At 37.3% G+C, this 22,725-nt stretch overlaps 1 protein-coding gene across 3 annotated transcripts in view; it reads left to right on the top strand.

Annotated features, from left to right (window-relative positions):
- dpy (dumpy) overlaps nucleotides 1-22,725 on the top strand; it is a 64,875-nt gene that overhangs the window by 40,968 nt on the left and 1,182 nt on the right. For 2 of the 3 annotated variants that reach the window (XM_035095485.1, XM_035095486.1), the window contains 15 exons: nucleotides 6-323; nucleotides 1,232-1,870; nucleotides 2,315-2,944; nucleotides 3,207-3,515; nucleotides 3,594-3,920; nucleotides 4,584-4,916; nucleotides 5,007-5,324; nucleotides 5,870-12,874; nucleotides 13,104-13,433; nucleotides 13,528-13,839; nucleotides 14,033-14,359; nucleotides 14,429-14,740; nucleotides 14,957-15,259; nucleotides 15,358-15,681; nucleotides 16,094-22,647. In XM_035095485.1, the coding sequence (XP_034951376.1) occupies nucleotides 6-323; nucleotides 1,232-1,870; nucleotides 2,315-2,944; nucleotides 3,207-3,515; nucleotides 3,594-3,920; nucleotides 4,584-4,916; nucleotides 5,007-5,324; nucleotides 5,870-12,874; nucleotides 13,104-13,433; nucleotides 13,528-13,839; nucleotides 14,033-14,359; nucleotides 14,429-14,740; nucleotides 14,957-15,259; nucleotides 15,358-15,681; nucleotides 16,094-22,647 (18,341 nt within the window). The remainder of the gene's footprint in view (nucleotides 1-5; nucleotides 324-1,231; nucleotides 1,871-2,314; nucleotides 2,945-3,206; nucleotides 3,516-3,593; nucleotides 3,921-4,583; nucleotides 4,917-5,006; nucleotides 5,325-5,869; nucleotides 12,875-13,103; nucleotides 13,434-13,527; nucleotides 13,840-14,032; nucleotides 14,360-14,428; nucleotides 14,741-14,956; nucleotides 15,260-15,357; nucleotides 15,682-16,093; nucleotides 22,648-22,725) is intronic. The other variant, XM_035095487.1, reaches the window with a different exon arrangement.

Raw genomic sequence — 22,725 nt, forward strand, 5'->3', positions numbered from 1 at the left:
AACAGAAATACCCAAAGAGCCAATAAATCCTTGTCTACCATCACCATGTGGTCCTAATTCAGAGTGTAATGTTCGAGACGAAAGTCCTGCGTGTTCGTGTGCACAAAATTATATAGGTGTTCCACCAAATTGTCGACCAGAGTGTACAATAAATCCAGAATGTGCTTCACATCTTGCGTGTATCCAACAAAAATGTCGTGATCCATGCGACGGTTTGTGTGGTATTGGTGCTGATTGTACAGTCGTAAATCATCATGCTGTTTGTGTATGTCCTGAAGGTTTTACCGGCGATCCATTCACCAACTGTATCCTTGCACCGAAGGGTAAGTCCAAGACTTTCGCTTTATCAATAGCTATGCATGATTTAATTAATATACCGTCAATTATATTGGTGTTGGCTTATAAGTTAAAGAAAATGACATCAAAATTAAAAAATGCTTTTCAATAATCATAATAATAGTGAACGAAAAAAATAATATCAAAGCGCTTAATTTATTAATTGCTGCTCTAAAAGTACTGACAATTGCGTTAATTAAAATAGCTGTCGATTGCAGCTTATCTAAAACGAATCGTAATAAAATTAAAATGCAATTCGATGACACACGCCTGATATCTCAAATAATCCCATAAAACACCAACCCCTAATTACCCCTAAAATTATTGATAAGAGAATTAATTTATAGAGCATATATTAATTCACACTGATTAACCTCGTTCACCATATGCCAATAAGCAAGCACCTTAAAAAAGATTTATTGATCAACAGCAGCTTTTAATTCGCAAATAACCAGCATCGATAATGCATCAACGAAGTTTAAGGTGATAAAAAGATAATTATTTAATCAAAAATAGAAGTTAGAAAAGCTAAACCCGACTGCGCAAAAAAAACAACACCTAGTATTTTATGACACTTAAGCGTTAAAAAGAATTATTAGTTGATTATTTAAGAGTTACATAAACACCACTACATAAACAGGAAATTAGAACATTTTCCTGTTAAACAAACTCTTCCCGAACAATTAAACCTCCCTGTACAAAAAATTAAGATCCCTGATTTTTACCCAAAAAAAACACCCCTACACTTTACTCTTTCCTTTGCGTAGTTGGGTTAAATAACGCAAGCAATATTGCAGTGGAAATGAAGCCAAACCAGCTAAGAATAGTCGCTTTAGGTGAATGTAATTATTGCAAATCATAGTGTTCTTGTTAAGGATTAGTTTTTTCCCTCCAGACGAGATCCCAACGGAAACAAGAAGACCCTGTTCACCATCTCCCTGTGGTGTGAACGCCATATGTCGCGAGCAAAATGGTGCTGGATCCTGTTCTTGCCAACAAAATTATATTGGCAATCCTTATGAAGGATGTAGACCTGAATGTACCATCAACTCTGATTGCCCCACCAATCGTGCATGTATTAGGACCAAGTGTGAAGATCCGTGCCCTGGTACTTGTGGTCCTAATGCCGACTGTCAAATTATTAATCACATGGCGTCATGCACGTGTAGATCAGGCTTTACTGGTGACCCCTTCCGTTATTGTACACCAATGCCAATTGTACAACCAACTGTAAATGACAATCCATGCTCACCATCTCCTTGCGGACCCAATAGTCAATGTCGACAAGTCAACAATCAAGCTGTTTGCTCGTGTCTCCCAGAATTTATTGGAAGCCCTCCTTCTTGTAGACCCGAGTGTACCACCAGTTCTGAATGTCCACCAAATCAAGCCTGCATCAATAGAAAATGTACTGACCCATGTCCAAACTCTTGTGGAAGAAATACTGACTGTATTGTGGTTAATCACAGCCCTATTTGCTCTTGTAAAAATGGATTTACTGGAGATCCTTTTACTACATGTTTCTCAGCTCCACGTGAGTTTATTCTATCACTACTAATTTTTTGCACTTCATTAAAAAAATTTAAATGTATCGTTTTGATTTTTTATCAATTTCATGCAATTATACAAAAAATTGCAATTTTCAAATATTCAAAATTTTATAGTTAAAAAATCATTGAGTAAATCTGTTCTTTTATTTATTATTATAATAAAAATAATTTTAAAGTTATTCTTTATTTTTTTATTATAAGTATAATAAATTTGAAGATGCATTACTATAATGATTTTTTTACTAAAAAGCTCCGCTTTGAATAATTTTTTATGAAAATTCTATTTTATTATGGCTTAAAAACAAAGAATTTCATGGATAATTTTATAAAAATTTATTTTATTTTGCTTCATTTTTCTTATTATTTTCTATCATTCTATTAAGTATTTTCATCGATTTTATTTCTACCAACAATTTACATCCTTACAGCACCTCCAACGACTTCGGTTATGAATCAAAACCCATGTTTACCATCACCCTGTGGAGCCAACTCTGAATGCCGAGTTATTAATGAAATCCCTTCATGTTCTTGTTTACCATCATACATTGGTGTGCCACCTAATTGTCGTCCAGAATGTTCCATCAGTTCTGAATGTTCAAGTGATAAAGCTTGCATAAACGAAAAATGTAGAGACCCTTGTCTTGGATCATGTGGATTAAATGCTCTTTGTTCTGTTTATAACCACATACCTGTATGTACTTGCCAAGAAGGATATACTGGTGATCCTTTCACCAACTGTGTATTTACACCAGCAACAGAACCAGCTGTAATAGACCCCTGCAACCCTTCACCTTGTGGTTCAAATGCTCTGTGCAATAACGGTGCATGTACGTGCATGCCTGACTACTTTGGAAATCCAAACACCGGTTGTAGACCTGAATGTGTTATCAATAACGACTGTCCTATCAACAAAGCTTGTATGAGAAACAAGTGTCAGGATCCATGTCCTGGTATATGTGGTCAGAATGCTCAATGTAATGTATTCAACCATATTCCTATGTGTACTTGTTTACAAGGAATGGCTGGCAATGCTTTAGTAGCTTGTCAACCAGTTCAAGGTACATATTTCTTATTTTCTACTCTATACCTTTATTCTTATCCATTAAGGTTCATGAAAAATTATTACCAATTATATTAGATTTAAGTGATGATTTACACATTTAGAACACCAATTTTATTTTTAGAGATGTTTTTTTTTTATTCTTGAAAGATCTCTAAGATAAAATTTTTTATATATCTTTCTCATGGACACTAATGGTTCGAAAAAATTAGTCATGAATTTATTACTCTTACACACTTTTACTTTTATATTTTTGTTAGCTGATTTACCACAATCAAGACCTTGCAACCCTTCACCCTGTGGTCCCAACAGTATTTGTCGTGAAGTAAATAGCCAATCAGTTTGTACTTGTGCACCTGAATACCTAGGAAGTCCACCAACATGCCGACCACAGTGTCTAGTCAATTCAGATTGCCCTAGCAATGAAGCTTGTACTAACCAACGATGTCGAGACCCTTGCCCTGGTACTTGTGGACTTAGTGCTCAATGTCAGGTTATCAACCATAATCCCATATGTTCCTGTCCTGATCGTTTTACTGGTGATCCATTCATACGTTGTACAATTATGCGTAAGAATTTATTTTATTTTATTGAATCTTGAATTTCAAGAGTCTGAACTTTACCATGTTTCATTATTAATAATGTAGAAGAAAGTGAACCTGTATCACCAATACCAGAAGATCCTTGTACTCCATCACCTTGTGGTAACAACGCTCAATGTCAATCAATCAATGGTCTTCCATCATGTTCCTGTTTACCTGAATTTATGGGAATACCTCCAAACTGTCGACCAGAATGCATTAGCAATTCCGAATGTCCCACTGATAAGGCGTGTGTCAATCGAAAATGTCAAGATCCATGTCCTGGCTCGTGTGGTACCAATACTGATTGCAGAGTCGTTAGTCACACTCCTATGTGTGTCTGCATATCAGCTTACACCGGTGATCCTTTTACTGGATGTATTCCTTTACAATGTAAGGATACATTATAACACAAAAACATTGAAAAAAATCTTGAAGAACAGACATAGCACAGAATGTTTAGACAAATGATCTTGAGTTTCGTGATTTTGGTTAATAATATTTGGAAAATTAATAGTTTACTAAAATATTGTCCGTACAATCGCTTTTCAATTTATCTAGTCTTCTTGAAATATTTCGCCAAAAAATTTTTTTATGAGAAACAAAAAAAAAATGATTCAAGTTTTCAAGTTGTCAAATACAAGTTAATTGATGATTTATAAAACTTTTTACTCTATAAAAAATATATTGATTTTTTATTTAGAAATTCAATACAAAATTTTAATTCATAATCTATTTCTTATTATTTATAAGAAATGGTTTAATCTGAAAAACACTTTTTCATATATTTTTAACACAGATTATTATTATTATTATTATTATTTATTTTCGTTTATTACAAGGACGTGAAAACCTTATAACTGGTCATCGTCCAAAGGCCTTCAATCATAGACTATTTCAAATGTAAATCGATTGTAAACAAATGTTTTACAAAGCTGTTAATTTTTCAAATATGTAAAACCAATCATTGTTGTTGGAATCAATTGTCTTTGAACTTCTTCTAATGATTAAAATTTTATATTGTTATATAAATGAGCCCTTACCGTATATTTTTAGCTGAAATGAGGCCCGATAGTTCACTTTCACCTTGTATGCCCTCACCTTGTGGTGCCAATGCTATCTGCAAAGAATCTAATGGCGCTGGTTCATGTTCATGTCTACCGGACTACATTGGAAACCCATACGAAGGTTGTAGACCCGAATGTATCATTAACTCTGACTGTCCATCATTCCAAAGTTGTATAAGATCAAAATGTCGTGACCCTTGCCCTGGTGCTTGTGGTCAAGACGCTGAATGTGTCACAATAAATCATTTACCTTCGTGTACATGTCGAAATGGTTTTACTGGTGACCCATTTACCTTCTGTGTCTTATCACCTAACACAAACAGTAAGTTTCAATTAAGGCTCACGAAGATTATAATGAAAGTAAATCGTACTCACTACCCTGACCATAATTTATCATGATAATTTTTCACAGCAAACATGGATAAACCAACAGAACCATGTAGTCCATCACCTTGTGGACCTAACAGTCAATGTCGTGTCAACAATGGCCAAGCTGTATGTACTTGTTTGCCAAATTACATTGGTAGTCCACCAGGATGTCGACCCGAATGTGTAACTTCCTCTGAGTGTACCTCACAGCTGGCATGTATAGATAAAAAGTGCAGCAATCCATGCCCTGTCCCTTGCGGAATTAATACCAAATGTGTTGTTGTTAATCATAGTCCAATTTGCACTTGTATGCCTGGTTATAGCGGTGATCCATTCACTCAATGTTCTCTTATGTCACCACGTAAGCAGATTCCCGATTATAAATACATAACATTTTTTTTAATCAGTTTTGGAGTGAAGTCGAATTGTTGAGGTTCGTAAGCAGAAAAAAATCCAATCATTAGCATTAATATAATTAGATAAATGAAATAAGTTGAAAGAATCCAAAAAATTAATTTTGTTTTAATTAAAAAAGTTTGATTATTCAACTAATTGAACTGAAAAGATTAGTATCAAACAAATTGTCAAATTAATTTCGATAAAACATTTTTAAAATTTAATTTAATAATTATGAAATAATAGGAAGATTATTTTTCGGTTTTTTTAAAATTATAATGCAAGTTTTTAATGATAAATTATTTTGAATCTTTCCTGAAATTATTATTTTTATAATCTTAATTATTATAATTAATGTTTTCAATAGATTTTTTAAATGAAATTCAGTCAACTTTTAGTAAATCAATATCAGCTTTTCATACTTACTGCAATTTCGATTTACTTCAAAACTGTTAAATTTTACTCTGACAATTTCGTGACATCATAATATAGTACCTATATTTATTTTAGCAATTCAACCGAATGATGTTGCAATTCGAGACCCCTGTGTACCTTCACCATGTGGAAGTTTTTCATACTGCCGAAACATCGGTGGTTCGCCCGCTTGTACATGCCAAGAGAATTACATTGGTCAACCCCCGAATTGTAGACCTGAATGTAGTATTAATTCTGAATGTTCAACCAACCAAGCATGTGTTAATGAAAGATGTAGAGATCCTTGCCCTGGTTCTTGTGGAGTTAATGCACAATGCTTAGTTTCAAATCATATTCCAATATGTACGTGTTCGGAAGGATTTACTGGAGATCCTTTTACCATGTGTTCCATGATAGTAGCTCAATCACCAGAACCAGTGTTCCCACAAGATAAATGTAATCCATCACCTTGTGGAGTAAATGCTCAATGCAATAATGGCGAGTGCACTTGTCTTAATGAATTCCAAGGCAATCCTTATACAGGATGTCGACCTGAATGTGTTCTAAATTCAGACTGTCCTCGAGACAAAGCTTGTTCAAGAAATAAATGTAGAGATCCATGTGTCGGTGCTTGTGCATCGAATGGAATTTGTACTGTGATAAATCATATTCCAATGTGTAGTTGTCCTCAAGGAATGACTGGAAATGCCTTCAGTCAATGCCTCGTTATTCAACAAACAGATATAAAACCGTTGAACCCCTGTAGTTCATCACCATGTGGTCCAAACAGTCAATGTAGAACAATTAATGGTCAAGCTGTTTGTTCGTGTATCCCAGGATACCTTGGAAGTCCACCAACATGTCGTCCAGAATGTACCGTTAGTACAGATTGTGCTAAAAATCAAGCATGTAATAGCCAAAAATGTATTAATCCTTGTTCTGGTACCTGTGGATTGGATGCACTGTGTACAGTAGTAGGACATAATCCAATATGTAGTTGTCCAACAAGATTTACCGGTGATCCATACGTAAGATGTATACCAATGATTGAACAACAAGATGTTACACCCCAAAATCCCTGTCAACCATCTCCCTGTGGACCAAATTCCCAATGTCAAGTTGTAAATAATTTGCCATCATGTTCGTGTAATATTGATTTCATCGGAAGCCCACCAAATTGTCGACCTGAATGTGCTTCTAATAATGAATGTGCATCAAACTTGGCTTGTATCAATAGTAAGTGTAAGAATCCTTGCATTGGATCATGTGGAGCTAACTCTGATTGTTATGTCGTCAGTCATACACCTATGTGTACTTGCATTGCTGGATATTCAGGTGATCCATTCACCCAGTGTACTATTCAACCAGTGATATCAACACCAGTATCAGAATCACCTTGTACACCATCGCCTTGTGGATCCAATGCAGTTTGCAAAGAAATGAATAATGTTGGATCTTGTACATGTCTACCAGACTATACAGGTAATCCTTATGAAGGATGTAGACCAGAATGTATTTTGAACTCAGACTGTTCTCAAAATCTGGCGTGCATTCGCTATAAGTGTCGGGATCCTTGTCCTGGAACTTGTGGATTAAATGCTGAATGTCGAGTAATGAATCATTTACCGCAATGTTCATGTATGTCAGGATACACTGGTGATCCTTTCAGATTTTGTAACGTTATTCAAGCCGTTGAAGATACAACTAGAGATCCTTGCAATCCTACACCATGTGGACCTAATAGTCAGTGTAGGGTTGTTAATAAACAAGCCGTATGTACTTGCTTGCCAGAATATCTTGGCAGTCCACCTGGATGTCGACCAGAGTGTACAGTCAGTTCAGAATGTCCTTTAAATAGAGCTTGTGTCAATAGGAAATGTGTTGATCCTTGTCCAGGAACTTGCGGATTTAATACTCGATGTGAAACTATCAATCACAGTCCAATATGTTCTTGTCAATCTGGATTTACTGGTGATCCTTTCGTTAATTGCTTTGAAATGTCAGTACCTATGGACGACGAAAAACCAACAAACGTTAATCCTTGTGTACCATCTCCCTGTGGACCAAATTCTGAATGTCGAAATATAAATAATCAAGCATCTTGTGCTTGTCTACAAGAATTTATGGGATCACCACCAAATTGTCGACCTGAATGTATTATTAATCCTGATTGTTCAAGTAATTTAGCATGTATGAACAATAAATGTCGAGATCCTTGTCCAGGATCGTGTGGATTAAGTGCAGTCTGTTCAGTAATTAATCATACTCCAATTTGTACGTGTCCAGAAGGATTTACTGGAGATCCATTTACTCGATGTAACCAACAAATTGAACCAGAAAAACCTAAACCATCTCCTTGTGCTCAATGTGGTTCGAATACTCAATGTATTAATGAACAATGTGTTTGTTTACCAGAATTTAGAGGAGATCCGTACGTAGGATGTCGTCCAGAATGTATTATGAATACAGACTGTACGAGAGATCAAGCTTGTATTCGAGGAAAATGTAGAAATCCATGTAGTGGAATATGTGGACAGAATGCTATCTGTAATGTTGTCAATCATATTCCTGTATGCTCATGTCCGTTCGGCATGTCTGGAAACGCTTTCATTATGTGTTCACCTGTTCAAATAGATGTACAAGAAATGAAAGATCCATGTAATCCATCACCTTGTGGTCCAAACAGCCAGTGCAGAAAAATTAATGGACAAGCTGTTTGTTCTTGTATCCCAGGATATCTTGGAGCACCTCCGAACTGCCGGCCTGAATGTACTATAAGTTCTGATTGTAGTGCCAACATGGCTTGTAGCAACCAAAAATGTATTGATCCATGTTCTGGAACTTGTGGAATTAGAGCTCAATGTCAAGTCATTAATCACAATCCAATTTGTAGTTGTCTAACTGATTTGACTGGTGATCCATTTGTTATGTGCTTGCCATTACCACAAATGCAACCAGTGGAATCTACGAATCCTTGTCAACCATCACCCTGTGGGCCTAATTCACTTTGTCGAGAAATTAATGGCTCATCGTCTTGCTCTTGCCAACCAGAATTTATTGGAGTTCCACCAAATTGTAAACCTGAATGTATTAGTAATACCGAGTGTAATACAAATCTCGCATGTATTAATCAGAAGTGCCGAGATCCATGTCCTGGATCTTGTGGAGATAATGCAGAATGTAGAGTTGTCAGTCATACACCAATGTGTGCTTGTATTCCTGGTTACACTGGAGATCCATTCACTCAATGTTTTATGAAACAAATGGAGCCATTACCACCCACATCATCACCTTGCTTACCTTCACCTTGTGGCTCTAATGCAGTTTGCCGTGAGCAAAATGGTGCTGGTGCATGCTCTTGTCTCCCCGATTATATTGGAAATCCTTATGAAGGATGTAGACCGGAATGTACAATTAATTCCGATTGTCAAGCTAACCTAGCTTGCATAAGATCAAAATGTCAAGATCCATGTCCTGGTACTTGTGGTCAAAATGCTGTCTGTCAAGTTATTAATCATCGACCATCCTGTTCATGTCAACCAAATTACAGTGGAGATCCTTTCAGATTCTGTAGTATAATTCCAATGCAATCAACTCCAGAAGTAGTAAGTCCTTGTCAACCATCTCCCTGTGGACCTAACAGCAAATGTAGAGAAAATAATGGTCAAGCTATATGTTCTTGTGATTCAATATCTATTGGAACTCCACCTTACTGCCGCCCTGAATGTGCAGTCAGCTCTGAATGTCCACTCAGTCGGGCATGCATTAATAATAAATGTGTTGATCCATGTCCTGGAATTTGTGGAACTAATGCCAAGTGTAACGTCATCAATCACAGTCCATTCTGCAGTTGTAATCCGGGGCTCACTGGAGATCCTTTTGTCAGATGTTTTGATGCACCTGTAACATCAATTGATCCAGTACAATCAACAAATCCATGTGTACCATCTTCTTGTGGACCATTTTCAATCTGTCAAAATATCGGTAATGGTCTTCCATCTTGCTCTTGTGAACCCTCTTACATTGGAACACCGCCTAATTGTCGACCTGAATGTACAATTAATTCAGAATGTGTTAGTAATCTTGCTTGTTTGAGATTCAAATGTACCGATCCTTGTCCAGGATCATGTGGGTTAAGTGCAATGTGTTCCGTTATCAATCACACTCCAGTTTGTACTTGTCCAGAAGGATTTACTGGAGATCCGTTTACAAGTTGCACTATAATTCCACCTTCTCAAGATGTGATAAATCAACCAAATAATCCATGTGATCCATCACCATGTGGAGCGAATGCTCAATGTCGAGATGGAGTTTGCACTTGTTTACCTGAATATAATGGAGATCCTTACTATGGTTGTCGTCCAGAATGTGTACAAAATACTGATTGCCCATCACACCAGGCATGTATGAACAACAAATGTCGCGATCCTTGTCCTGGAGTTTGTGGAAATAATGCCGAATGTAACGTGGTACAACACATTCCTATGTGTAGTTGTCCTGCTGGAATGACTGGAAATGCATTTGCTAATTGTATTGTAGCAAGTATAGAAGATACTTCAAGAAATCCATGTGATCCGTCGCCATGTGGACCGAACAGTCGTTGCCAACAGATCAATGGTCAAGCAGTATGTTCATGTGTCGTTGGATTTATGGGCCATCCTCCAGCTTGTCGACCAGAATGTGTTAGTAACATTGAATGTTCTCTTAATCTTGCCTGTATAAATCAAAAATGTCGTGATCCATGTCCAGGATCTTGTGGAATTGCCGCTCAATGTCAAGTGATCAATCATAATCCCATCTGTAGTTGCCCAGCTAGCTTCACTGGAGATCCATTTATAAGATGTTCATTCATGATAATGCAAAATGAACCACCGGAAACACCAAAGAATCCATGTGAACCTTCACCATGCGGACCAAATTCTCAATGTCAAGTCATTAATGGCTTATCTTCATGCTCTTGCTTACCAGAATTCATGGGTACACCTCCAAATTGCCGTCCAGAATGCATTAGCAACAGTGAATGTACGAACCAACTCGCTTGTATCAACAGAAAATGTCAAGATCCTTGTGTTGGATCATGTGGAAGCAATGCTGAATGCTTTGTCATTAATCACACTCCAATTTGTAGTTGTATAAATGAATTTACTGGTGATCCATTTGTTCAATGTACTGTTATGCAATCTCCACCATCCGAATCATCGACTCAACCATGTGTGCCTTCTCCATGTGGTGCTAATGCAATTTGTAGAGATCAAAATGGTGTCGGCTCTTGTAGTTGTATTCAAGATTATATTGGCAATCCATATGAAGGCTGTAGACCCGAATGCATTATTAATACAGACTGTCAAGCAAATCTCGCTTGTATAAGATCAAAATGTCAAGATCCTTGTCCAGGCACCTGTGGACAAAATGCAGAATGTCAAGTCATCTATCACATTCCTGCATGTACTTGTAGATCTGGATTTACAGGAAATCCATTTGTCTCTTGTAGTCCCATGCCACCAGAAAAATTACCAACAGCTGACAGTAATCCATGTAATCCATCACCATGTGGACCTAATAGCCGTTGTCAGGTTAATTTTAATGGTCAAGCAATTTGCTCTTGTCAAGCTGATTTTACAGGAAATCCACCAAATTGTCGGCCCGAGTGCACATTAAGTTCTGAATGTAGAACTGATCTTGCTTGCATAAATCAAAAATGTAAAGATCCTTGTCCTGGTACCTGCGGCAATAATGCACAGTGTAAAGTCGTTAATCACAGTCCAATCTGCAGTTGTAGACCTGAAACAACCGGTGATCCATTTGTACAATGTTTCCCCGTGATGATATCTCCAAATGATGATGAACAATCAAGAGATCCATGTAATCCATCACCTTGTGGACCTAACTCAGTTTGTCGAGTTATTGGAAATAGTCCAATATGTGCATGTATCAACAATTTCATTGGTTCTCCACCAAATTGTCGCCCAGAATGTACAATCAATCCAGACTGTACCAGTGACAAGGCTTGTATGAGAGACAAATGTCGAGATCCTTGTCCAGGATCATGTGGACTCTACGCTGTATGTTCGGTAGTAAATCATACTCCAATTTGTACGTGTCCTCCAGATTACACCGGAGATCCTTTCACCAGTTGTTCACCTACGCCAGCAGCACCACCGGAACCAAGTGTTCCTAAAGATCCTTGCAATCCGAGCCCATGTGGATCTAATACACAATGTTTCAACGGAAGATGTACTTGTTTACCGGAATATCAAGGAGATCCATATGTTGGATGTCGACCTGAATGTGTAGTTAACGAAGATTGCTCACGGTCTCAAGCCTGTATAAATAAAAAATGTAGAGATCCTTGTTCAGGTGTTTGTGGTAATAATGCTGAATGTATTGTCGTTAACCACTTGCCAATGTGTAGTTGCCCACGAAACATGTCTGGTAATGCATTTATTCAATGTTCACCAATTCAAGATATGTCGACATCTGATCCGTGTAATCCATCTCCTTGCGGACCAAACAGTCATTGTCAAGTGACAGTTACAAATAAATTGGCTGTTTGTAGTTGCATAACTGGATTCGTTGGTACTCCACCATCTTGTCGACCTGAATGTATTGTGAGCACAGACTGTCCAAGAAATCGCGCATGTAATAATCAAAAATGTACCGACCCTTGTCCAGGAACTTGTGGACTTGGTGCTCAATGTCAAACTATCAATCATAATCCTATTTGCAGTTGTTCAACTGGATTTACTGGTGATCCATTCATTAGATGTACACGAGTACCAATAATGGCAACAGAAGAACCAGTTGTAAATCCCTGTCAACCATCACCTTGCGGAGCTAATGCTCAATGCCAGGTTATCAATAATACACCCTCATGTTCATGTAATAAAGATTTTATCGGTACTCCACCAAATTGCCGACCCGAATGTGTCAGTAATAACGAATGTGGTTCTCATTTGGCATGTATAAATTATAAATGTAAAGATCCTTGTCCAGGATCTTGTGGATCTAATACAAATTGTGCAACTGTCAGTCATACACCAATGTGTTCATGTCTCAATGGATTTACTGGTGATCCATTTATTCAGTGTAATATCATGCAGGGTAAGTTTCCGTAATAAATTACCCTTTCACACCAAAGAAATCCGAAATTTAAACAAAAAAATTATAATCATGAGAAAACTATTACGATGAAAGTAATAATTTTTTTATGTAAATTGAAATATTTAAAATTTGGCCAAATTTTTGTGAATGTAAAAATTCTATGAAAGGATAATTCTTAAATATTTTAATAGTAATAAGTACAGTTTACTTGACCCAATATCATTTTCAGCTCCACCCATAGAGCCAGAAGTTAGACCAAACCCATGCATACCATCACCTTGTGGTGCAAATGCAATTTGTCGTGAAACCTACGGTACAGCTTTATGTACATGCGCCACTGACTTCTATGGAAATCCTTATGAAGGTTGTAGGCCAGAGTGTGTTGTTGACAGCGATTGCTCTGCTGATCGTACATGTGTTAAATCCAAGTGTATCAACCCATGTCCTGGTACATGTGGTCAAAATGCTCTTTGTCAAGTCATTAATCATCTTCCGACTTGCTCTTGTCTAAACGGTTACACTGGTGATCCATTTAGATATTGTCTACCCGCAGTTGAACGTAAGATAAATTTTTTGGGACTTTGTCAATGACTATTTTGCTTAAAGAACATTAAATTTGTCTTCAATTATTCATTCATATTCTTTTTATACAGAATCAGATGTGCAAGTTGATCCTTGCAATCCCTCACCTTGTGGACCTAATAGCGAGTGCAGGAAAACAAATAATTTCGCTAAATGTAGTTGTCTACCGAATTACTTAGGAAATCCCCCTAACTGTCGTCCAGAGTGTATATCAAATACACAATGTAATCTTAATCTCGCCTGTATAAATAAAAAATGCATTGATCCTTGTCCAGGAGTTTGTGGTATCAATGCTAGATGTGAAACGAGAAACCATAGTCCTATATGTAGTTGTCGACCTGGACAAACAGGCGATCCATTTGTTAAATGTTTCGATGTCATACGTAAGTTCATATCATATTAGGGATAAGCATTTCTTCCTCAGGAAAAAATAATTTTCAAAAACATTATATGATTAATAAAAAAAAAACAATATTTATTGCAACTTCAGATAGATTATTAAAGCTGTTACAAGAATTTTTTCCTGAGATTGTTAAAAATTATTTCTGTCATCAAAATCACAATTAAAATTTACAGAATCAACTGAAGTCGATCGACCTGCAAGCCCCTGTATACCATCCCCTTGTGGTCCATTTTCGATGTGTCAAGATAACGGTGGATATCCATCATGTTCTTGTTTATCAACTTACATTGGTTCTCCACCCAACTGTCGACCTGAATGTACAATAAATTCCGACTGTAACCGAAACCAAGCTTGCATTAGAGAAAAATGCCAAGACCCTTGCCCTGGTTCTTGTGGTATCAGAGCCCAATGCAATGTAGTCAACCATACACCTGTTTGTACATGCCCTGATGGCTATACTGGTGATCCTTTTGATAGTTGCTCTCCACAACCACCACCATGTAAGCACCAGTAAAAACAATTAGCATGTTTAATGAAACCTTATTTTAACTTGATTTAAAAATTTTTAGCTGAATCACCAGTTATCACCAAAAATCCCTGCAACCCTTCACCTTGCGGAGCTAATGCTATATGTCGAAATGAAGGTATCTGCACCTGTCTACCAGGATACCATGGAGATCCTTATTATAACTGCCGACCAGAATGTGTTCAAAACTCTGATTGTAATAATAACAAAGCGTGTAGTAACAACAAATGTGTTGACCCATGCCCTGAAATTTGTGGCCGTAATGCAGAATGTTATGTAATCAATCACATTCCCATGTGTAGTTGTCTTACTGGTTATGAAGGCGATCCTTTCGTACTTTGCCAGCGAGCAGAAAGTAAGTCATCATCGATAGAACATTAATTTATTTGAATTTTTTTACATAAAAAATATTTTCATTATAAATCATGACATGTTGATTTAGAAAATATTTTTTATTATAAAAATTTTTTATATAATTAATATTCTGTCAAAATTACTTGCACATTTATCATTTTTATTTATTTTAATGAAAAAATGTTGATAAAACTGACTATTTTATAATATTAATTAGAACCAACGGAAAATCCATGCGAGCCCTCACCTTGTGGTCCAAATAGTGTTTGTCAACGTTATGGTAATCAAGTATCATGCTCATGTCTACCAGGATTTTTCGGTAATCCACCAAGTTGTCGACCTGAATGTATTGTTAGTTCTGACTGCGAGCAAAACCGTGCTTGTGTAAACCAACGCTGTCAGAATCCTTGTCCAGGATCATGTGGACAAAATGCCCTTTGTGCTGTTAGAAATCATAATCCAATTTGCAGCTGTCCAGAGACTTACTCTGGTGATCCATTTGTTTATTGTTCACCAATCAGTAAGTTCACCATCGCCAATTATTAATTATACTGTATAAACCTATCGTATTCATTAAGTGATCAACAAATTAAACCAATTTTTAATTGATTTCAATAGAAGAACCACCAGAAGATCAGCCAGTAATGAATCTATGCAATCCCTCACCCTGTGGACCCAATGCCCAATGTACTGTGTTAAATAACACTTTTTCATGCTCTTGTCTACCTGAATACCGTGGCTCACCACCCAATTGTCAACCCGAGTGTCGTGTCAACAGTGAATGTCCTACGCACTTGGCCTGTATTAATAGAAAATGTACAAATCCTTGCCCTGGCTCGTGTGGCATCAATGCTCTTTGCCAAGTAACACGCCATCAACCGACATGCTCTTGCCAGCAGGGATTCACTGGTGATCCCTTCACGCTTTGCTCTGTGATACCTAGTAAGAATTATCTTGCAAAAATATACATGATGAAAAATTATTTTTTATCAATTTATTTCATTATTCATCTATTCCAAATTTTTTGAAACTAAATTTTTAATAAAACTAAAAAATTAATAAATTAACATTTATTAATTATTAACAGTTATGTATATATTCTGTATATAGTTATTCATTTGATTATTTTAAACACTGTAAATTATTTGCAAACTTTTTGGCATTTTTTTGCTTTTATTATATTATAAATTTTTTTATTATTATATATTTTTATATTTTTTAATGCATTATTTTTTTTATAGTGTATATATTTTGGCTTAATTGTATTATGTATAGTGTAAAAATATCTTGTACATTTTATTATCTCTGATAGTGATATAAATGTAAGCTTTAACAAAGTATTCTATTTTTACAGATAAAACACCAGATACATCAGTACCGCAAAGTCCATGCAGTCCATCACCATGTGGTGCTAACGCTTACTGTCGAGAAAAATACAACAGTGCTGTTTGTGAATGCTGGCCAGATTATCGAGGAAATCCTTATGAAGCATGTCATCCTGAATGTTTAGTCAATACTGATTGTCCAAACTCCTTGGCCTGTATTAGAACCAAGTGTCAAGATCCATGTCCTGGTACTTGTGGGGTTGGAGCCACTTGTTCAGTTACAAATCATGTTCCTATTTGTTCATGTCCTTATCCAACTGTTGGAGATGCTTTTAAACTTTGTCAGACACCAATTGATAAACAAGAATCAAATCCATGCAATCCATCGCCTTGTGGACCAAATACTATTTGTGAAAGAGCTGGACAACAAGTAATCTGCAAATGTCTTCCCGGTTTGGAAGGAGAGCCTTCAAGCTTAGCCGGTTGTCATCCTGAATGTATTTTAAGTTCAGATTGTCCAGGAAACAGAGCTTGTGAAAACAACCATTGCATAGATCCTTGTTCTCGTGGAGTATGTGGAGTTGGTGCTCTTTGCCGAGCTATCAATCACAGTCCAGTATGTAGCTGTCCAGTATCGCTCATGGGAAATCCATTCATCGAATGTTATCCTAAACAGCAAGAAACTGATCCTTGTAGTCCATCACCTTGTAATATCAATGGTGAATGCAGAGAAAAGAATGGAATAGCTTACTGCGTTTATCCAGAGTGTTTGATAAATTCAGATTGTCCACGAGATCGTGCATGCTTTGCTCAACGTTGTCGAGATCCATGCATAGGTGTTTGTGGTATTAACTCGATCTGTCAGGCAGTCAATCACAATCCAATCTGCTCATGTCCACCTGGCTTTATGGGAGATCCGAAGATTCAATGTAAATTTACGTCAGTAGATGTAATTAGACCCGAATGTACTAAAAATTCAGAATGTACCAATGACAAAATCTGTTGGGAAGAAAAATGTGTTGATCCTTGCACTCTTGGATCTTGTGGACTCAATAGTAGATGTCAAGTCTTGCTTCATCGTGCTATATGCGTTTGTAATGAAGGATACACAGGAAATCCACAACAATTCTGTCGTCAAATTCAATGTAGAAATAATGACGAGTGTCCTTTATCATCAAGCTGTATTAATAATGAGTGTATTGATTATTCACCTCCTATGCAATGTGGAAGTAATGCCATTTACCATGTTGACAACTACCACAAACCACAATGTTCATGCTTGGACGGATATCAAGGAAATCCATATATAAGATGTGATCGACGAGAATGTACTACGACTTTAGATTGTCCACCAACTCTCACATGTCAAAATTCTAAATGTGTTGATCCATGCAACTGTCCACCTTCAGCACAATGTTCAGTAATTAATCATCGACCTATTTGTAAATGTCCTCCAGGCTTCATTGGTGATGCTTATAAAGCTTGTGTTAAAGAACCTTTAGCTCTTCCAGAATGTGTAATTGACGCAGACTGTCCAAATAATCTTGGTTGCTTTAGTGGTTCTTGTAAAGATCCTTGTCGAGAATCTCAATCATGTGTTACGAATGCAAAATGTACAATTATTAATACTCTACCTATGAGGACTATCGTCTGTGAATGTTTACCAAATTATATCGGTGATGCTACAGTTGGTTGTGCTCCAGTTGCTCAACAAGTAGACACGGCTTTATGTCGATCCAACAGCGAATGTTTGTCAAATATGGCTTGCTTAAATAGCCGTTGTGTAAATCCATGCACAACAAATGTCTGCTCAAACACCGCTGACTGTCGTGTTGATAATCATCAACATATTTGTATCTGTCCACCTGGAACAACTGGAGATCCTTATTTAGGATGCCACAGTCATACAATCAGTCTTCCTCAATGTACAAGTAATTCAGATTGTCCTTCTAACTTGGCATGTATCAATCAACTGTGCCAAAATCCTTGTTCAAGAGATATTTGTGGAATCAGTGCTGATTGTATTGTTATTGGTCATCATCCAACTTGTCACTGTCCTCAAGGATATGGTGGAGATCCTCAAAACCGTTGTTTCAAATCAGAGTGTCGAATTGACCATGATTGTCCCTTCGATAAAGCATGCAGAAATGGTTATTGTGCCAATCCTTGTCAAACTGGTGATATGATTTGCGGTCGTGGTGCTAAATGTCAAGTTGTTGAACATCAAGCACATTGTATTTGTCCTCCAGGAACTCAAGGTTATCCGCAAGTGGCATGTATTTCAGCTATTTGTCATTACAATGAAGATTGTGCAGATGATGAAGCTTGTGATAGACTCAATAGAGTTTGTCGACCAGTTTGTGATGATGAAAGCTGTGCTGAAACTGCCATTTGCACCGGAAAAAATCATCAACCGACATGCACTTGTGGAACTGATACCACTGGCAATCCTTACATCGAATGTACAAACATTCTGATTCCTAAAGAAGAGTGTCGAGTTGATTCTGAATGTCCACCACTTTTTGCATGCATTAACAGTCAATGTCAAGATCCTTGCTTATTGTCAGACATGTGTACAGCAGAACAAAAATGTCGAGTGCTTAGTACTACTCCATTACGTACAATGATTTGTGAATGCCCTCCAAATACTTATACAGACATCAATGGAAAATGTCAGAAGATTGTTTGGACTGATGTTCAATGTCACACTGATAAAGAATGTGCCAACAACGAAATATGTCAGAATGGTAATTGTCTTGAAGCCTGTTTAACTGTCCGTTGCGGCATCAATGCACAATGTAAATCAACTTCGTCTCATTCGGCAGTTTGTGCATGTACATCAGACTATACTGGAAATCCATACATTGAATGTTCTGCAATACCAAGAAATCCTCTGCCTCCACCATTACCAGAGTGTTATACAAATAGTGAATGTTCTAATGATCGACAGTGTATCAATCTGAAATGTATTAATCCATGTGTCGCTGGTGATCCATGTGGAAGAAACTCTCTCTGCCACGTTGATGACCACAATCCAATCTGTAAATGTCCAATAAAATACATGGGAGATCCACGAATTGAATGCATACCCCCTGCAATCATTGTGGGCTGTGTTTCTAACAGTGAATGCAAAGGAACAGAAGCTTGTGTTAATGGTCAATGTATTAATCCTTGCAACTGTGGATCTAATGCTAATTGTCTTGTGACAAATCATTATCCATCTTGTGTATGTCATCCAGGATACTCTGGTAATCCTCAGTTAGGCTGTACTAAACTTGAATGTGAAACCGATCAAGAATGTCCTTATGAAGAAACTTGTCATTCTGGTCAATGTATTAATCCTTGTCTCCTTCAAAATGATTGTGTCATCAATGCAGAATGTTATGGAAAAAATCATCGATCTGCTTGCCGTTGTAGTCCAGGTTACTTTGGCAATCCGGAAGTCATCTGTGAACGGGCAGAATGTACCAGTAATTATGAATGCTCTCAAAATCTAGTCTGTGAGAATAAACGCTGTGTTGATCCATGTGTTGATCGATCACCTTGTGCTTCTAATGCTATCTGCTTCGTCAGATCTCATATCATTTCATGTAGATGTCCAGAAAATCTTCCAGTTGGTAATCCATTCTCTTATTGTGAAAGAAGACCACCAATAGTTCTTGTGGATGAACCAGAGTGTACGAAAGACATTGATTGCCCTAGCAAATTTGCTTGCATTAAAGAAACATGTGTAGATCCATGTCAAGTTATAAAACCTTGTCGAGAAAATGCACGGTGTGGAGTTTTGGATACCGTTCCAGTCAAAACAATGGTCTGTACTTGTCCTGATGGATGGATTACAGACACTGACGAAGTATGTCGACAAATCCCGATCACTATTGTTGGAGCTTGTACATCAGACTCAGAATGTCCTGATCAAAATGCTTGTATCAACAGACGTTGTCGAAATCCTTGTAATTGTGGTCGCAATGCTAATTGTGTAGTTCGCAATCATAAACCTATTTGTTCTTGTGAGAGAGGTTATCAAGGCAACCCAGAAGTGGCTTGTTATTCAGTTGAATGTCAAAGTAATTCCGAATGTATGCCAGACAAAGCTTGTATAAATAATAACTGTGTCAATCCGTGTCTTTTCTCTAATGAAAAATGTGGAGTTAATGCAGAATGTATAGCAAATAACCATCTAGCTGAGTGTCACTGCAGAGACGGATATGCAGGTAATCCTTTGGACAAATGTCATGTCATCGGGTGTTATAGCAATGGAGACTGTCCAAGTGAATTTTCATGTGTGAATAAACAATGTATTGATCCTTGTCTTCATGATAATCCTTGTTCTTCGCGAGCTGAGTGCCATGTTAGAGGCCATATACCAACCTGTAGATGTCCATCAGGCTATGAAGGTAATCCTTACCATGAATGTCGGGTTGAGATCGAACCAGAATGTCGAGTGGACGGAGATTGTCCAAGCCTCTTAGCTTGCTTTAATAACAAATGTCAGAACCCATGTACTATTATTGAACCATGTTATACACCGTCAGAATGTCGAGTTCTACCAACACTGCCCGTTAGAACTATGATCTGTATCTGTCCAAATGGATATATTAGCAGTGGAAGTGGAACTTGTCAACCTACAACACCAATTCTGCAAATAGGATGTGCAAGCGACAGCAATTGTCCATTCGACAAAGCCTGCATTAATGGTATTTGTTTGGATCCTTGTGCTTGCGGAAATAACGCCAACTGTAATATCATCAACCACAAACCTATCTGTTCATGTCTTCCTGGATATGACGGAAACGCTGATATTGAATGTTTACCAGTGATTGGATGTAGATCTGACAGTCAATGTAGTGATACTCATACTTGCATACAGAATAACTGTGTTTTAGCATGTTCTGACGTCCTCTCGCCTTGTGCTAAGAATGCTGAATGCTACGGCATCAACCATCAAGCTGTTTGTGAGTGTCCTCCAGGCTTAATTGGAAACCCTAAAATCTCTTGTTCTGTAATTGGATGTAAAACGAATTCTGATTGTCCAACGAACAAAGCTTGTATTAATAATCGCTGCGAAAGCCCATGCTTAAAGAACCCATGTACCGAAGAAACCCAGTGCAATGTTTACAATCATGTTGTCGAATGTTCTTGTCCACCTGGATACGTCGGTAATATCAATGAAGGATGTCAAAAAGTCATTGGCAAATGTAAACATGACTATGAATGTCCATCTCAAACAGCTTGCTTCGATGGAGAATGTATCAATCCTTGCACCAAGATTGAACCTTGTGGAGTGAACGCTGAATGTACAGTATTGGATACTAAACCTGTTAGAACAATGATATGTGAATGCATTCCTGGTTATCGTGGCAATGCTGTTGTTCGTTGTGATAAAACTCGAGTTTGTGAAATAGAAAAAGGTCAAATCAAAGATGAATATGGTAACTGCGTTTGTCCACCAGGTACTGCTAAGAATGAACGAGATATATGCGTACCTTGTCAACCAGAAAATGGTATGATGATTACTGCTGATGGATTCTGTGTATGCGCTTTAGAAAAAGGATTCATAATTGATGAATATGGTCGTTGTGTCTGTCCAACTGAACACGGCTATCAACTAGATCATGAATATAACTGCAAGCTATTTAAAATTATTGAATGTGTACGAGATGACGACTGTCCTGATGATCGATATTGTCAACTAACTACAAAGACATGTCAAGATCCTTGTCTAGAGAAGAATTGTACCAGAAATGCATTCTGTACAGCAACAGGACATCGAGCAATTTGTAACTGTACTGCAGGATACATGGGAGACGGAAACATTCTTTGTATTCCTCCCGAGAAGCCTAAAGATGGTCGAACAGATTTCCCAAGACCCGAAATGGAAGCTAGTTGTTTGTCAGATGGTGTTCAAGTACAAATTCATGTTCAACATCAAGGATTTGATGGAGTTCTTTATGTCAGAGGCAGGAGTAAAGAGGAACAGTGTAGAAGAATTCTTTCGATCCCAGCTGATACCACTGATAGAACAGAAACATTTAAGGTCAACTTTGGTAGCTGTGGTCTTATTCATGTAAATGGGGAAGCAAGCTTCGTTTTGGTCATACAGAAACATCCGAAATTAGTTACATACAAAGCACAAGCTTATCATGTTAAGTGTATGTACCAGACCGGAGAACAAAATGTGACTTTAGGTTTTAATGTGTCTATGCTGACGACTGCTGGAACGATTGCTAATACTGGACCACCACCAACGTGTCTGATGAGAATCGTAACACAAACAGGCAACGAAATTCAATCCGCTGAAATAGGAGACAACTTGATGCTACAAGTTGAAGTGCAACCTTCATCAATCTATGGAGGATTTGCAAGAAATTGTGTCGCTAAAACAATGGAAGATAATCAAGAGAATGAATATATTGTGACAGATGAGAATGGCTGTGCAACAGATCCAACTATTTTCGGAGAGTGGCAACAAGATCATGACTCTCAAACACTTTTAGCCAGTTTCAATGCTTTTAAATTCCCCAGCAGTGATAACATTCGCTTCCAATGTAATATAAGAGTTTGCTTTGGAAGATGTCAGCCTGTAAGTTTAATTATCTTATTTTTAAAACAACTTAATTTTTAGTGCTAATTTATAATCAATTAACTTCTTTTGTTTAAT

This window comes from Chelonus insularis, unplaced genomic scaffold, assembly GCF_013357705.1.
Source record: "Chelonus insularis isolate UGA/USDA-ARS -01 unplaced genomic scaffold, ASM1335770v1 contig_135_pilon, whole genome shotgun sequence".
In the NCBI taxonomy this organism is placed as follows: Eukaryota; Metazoa; Arthropoda; class Insecta; order Hymenoptera; family Braconidae; genus Chelonus; species Chelonus insularis.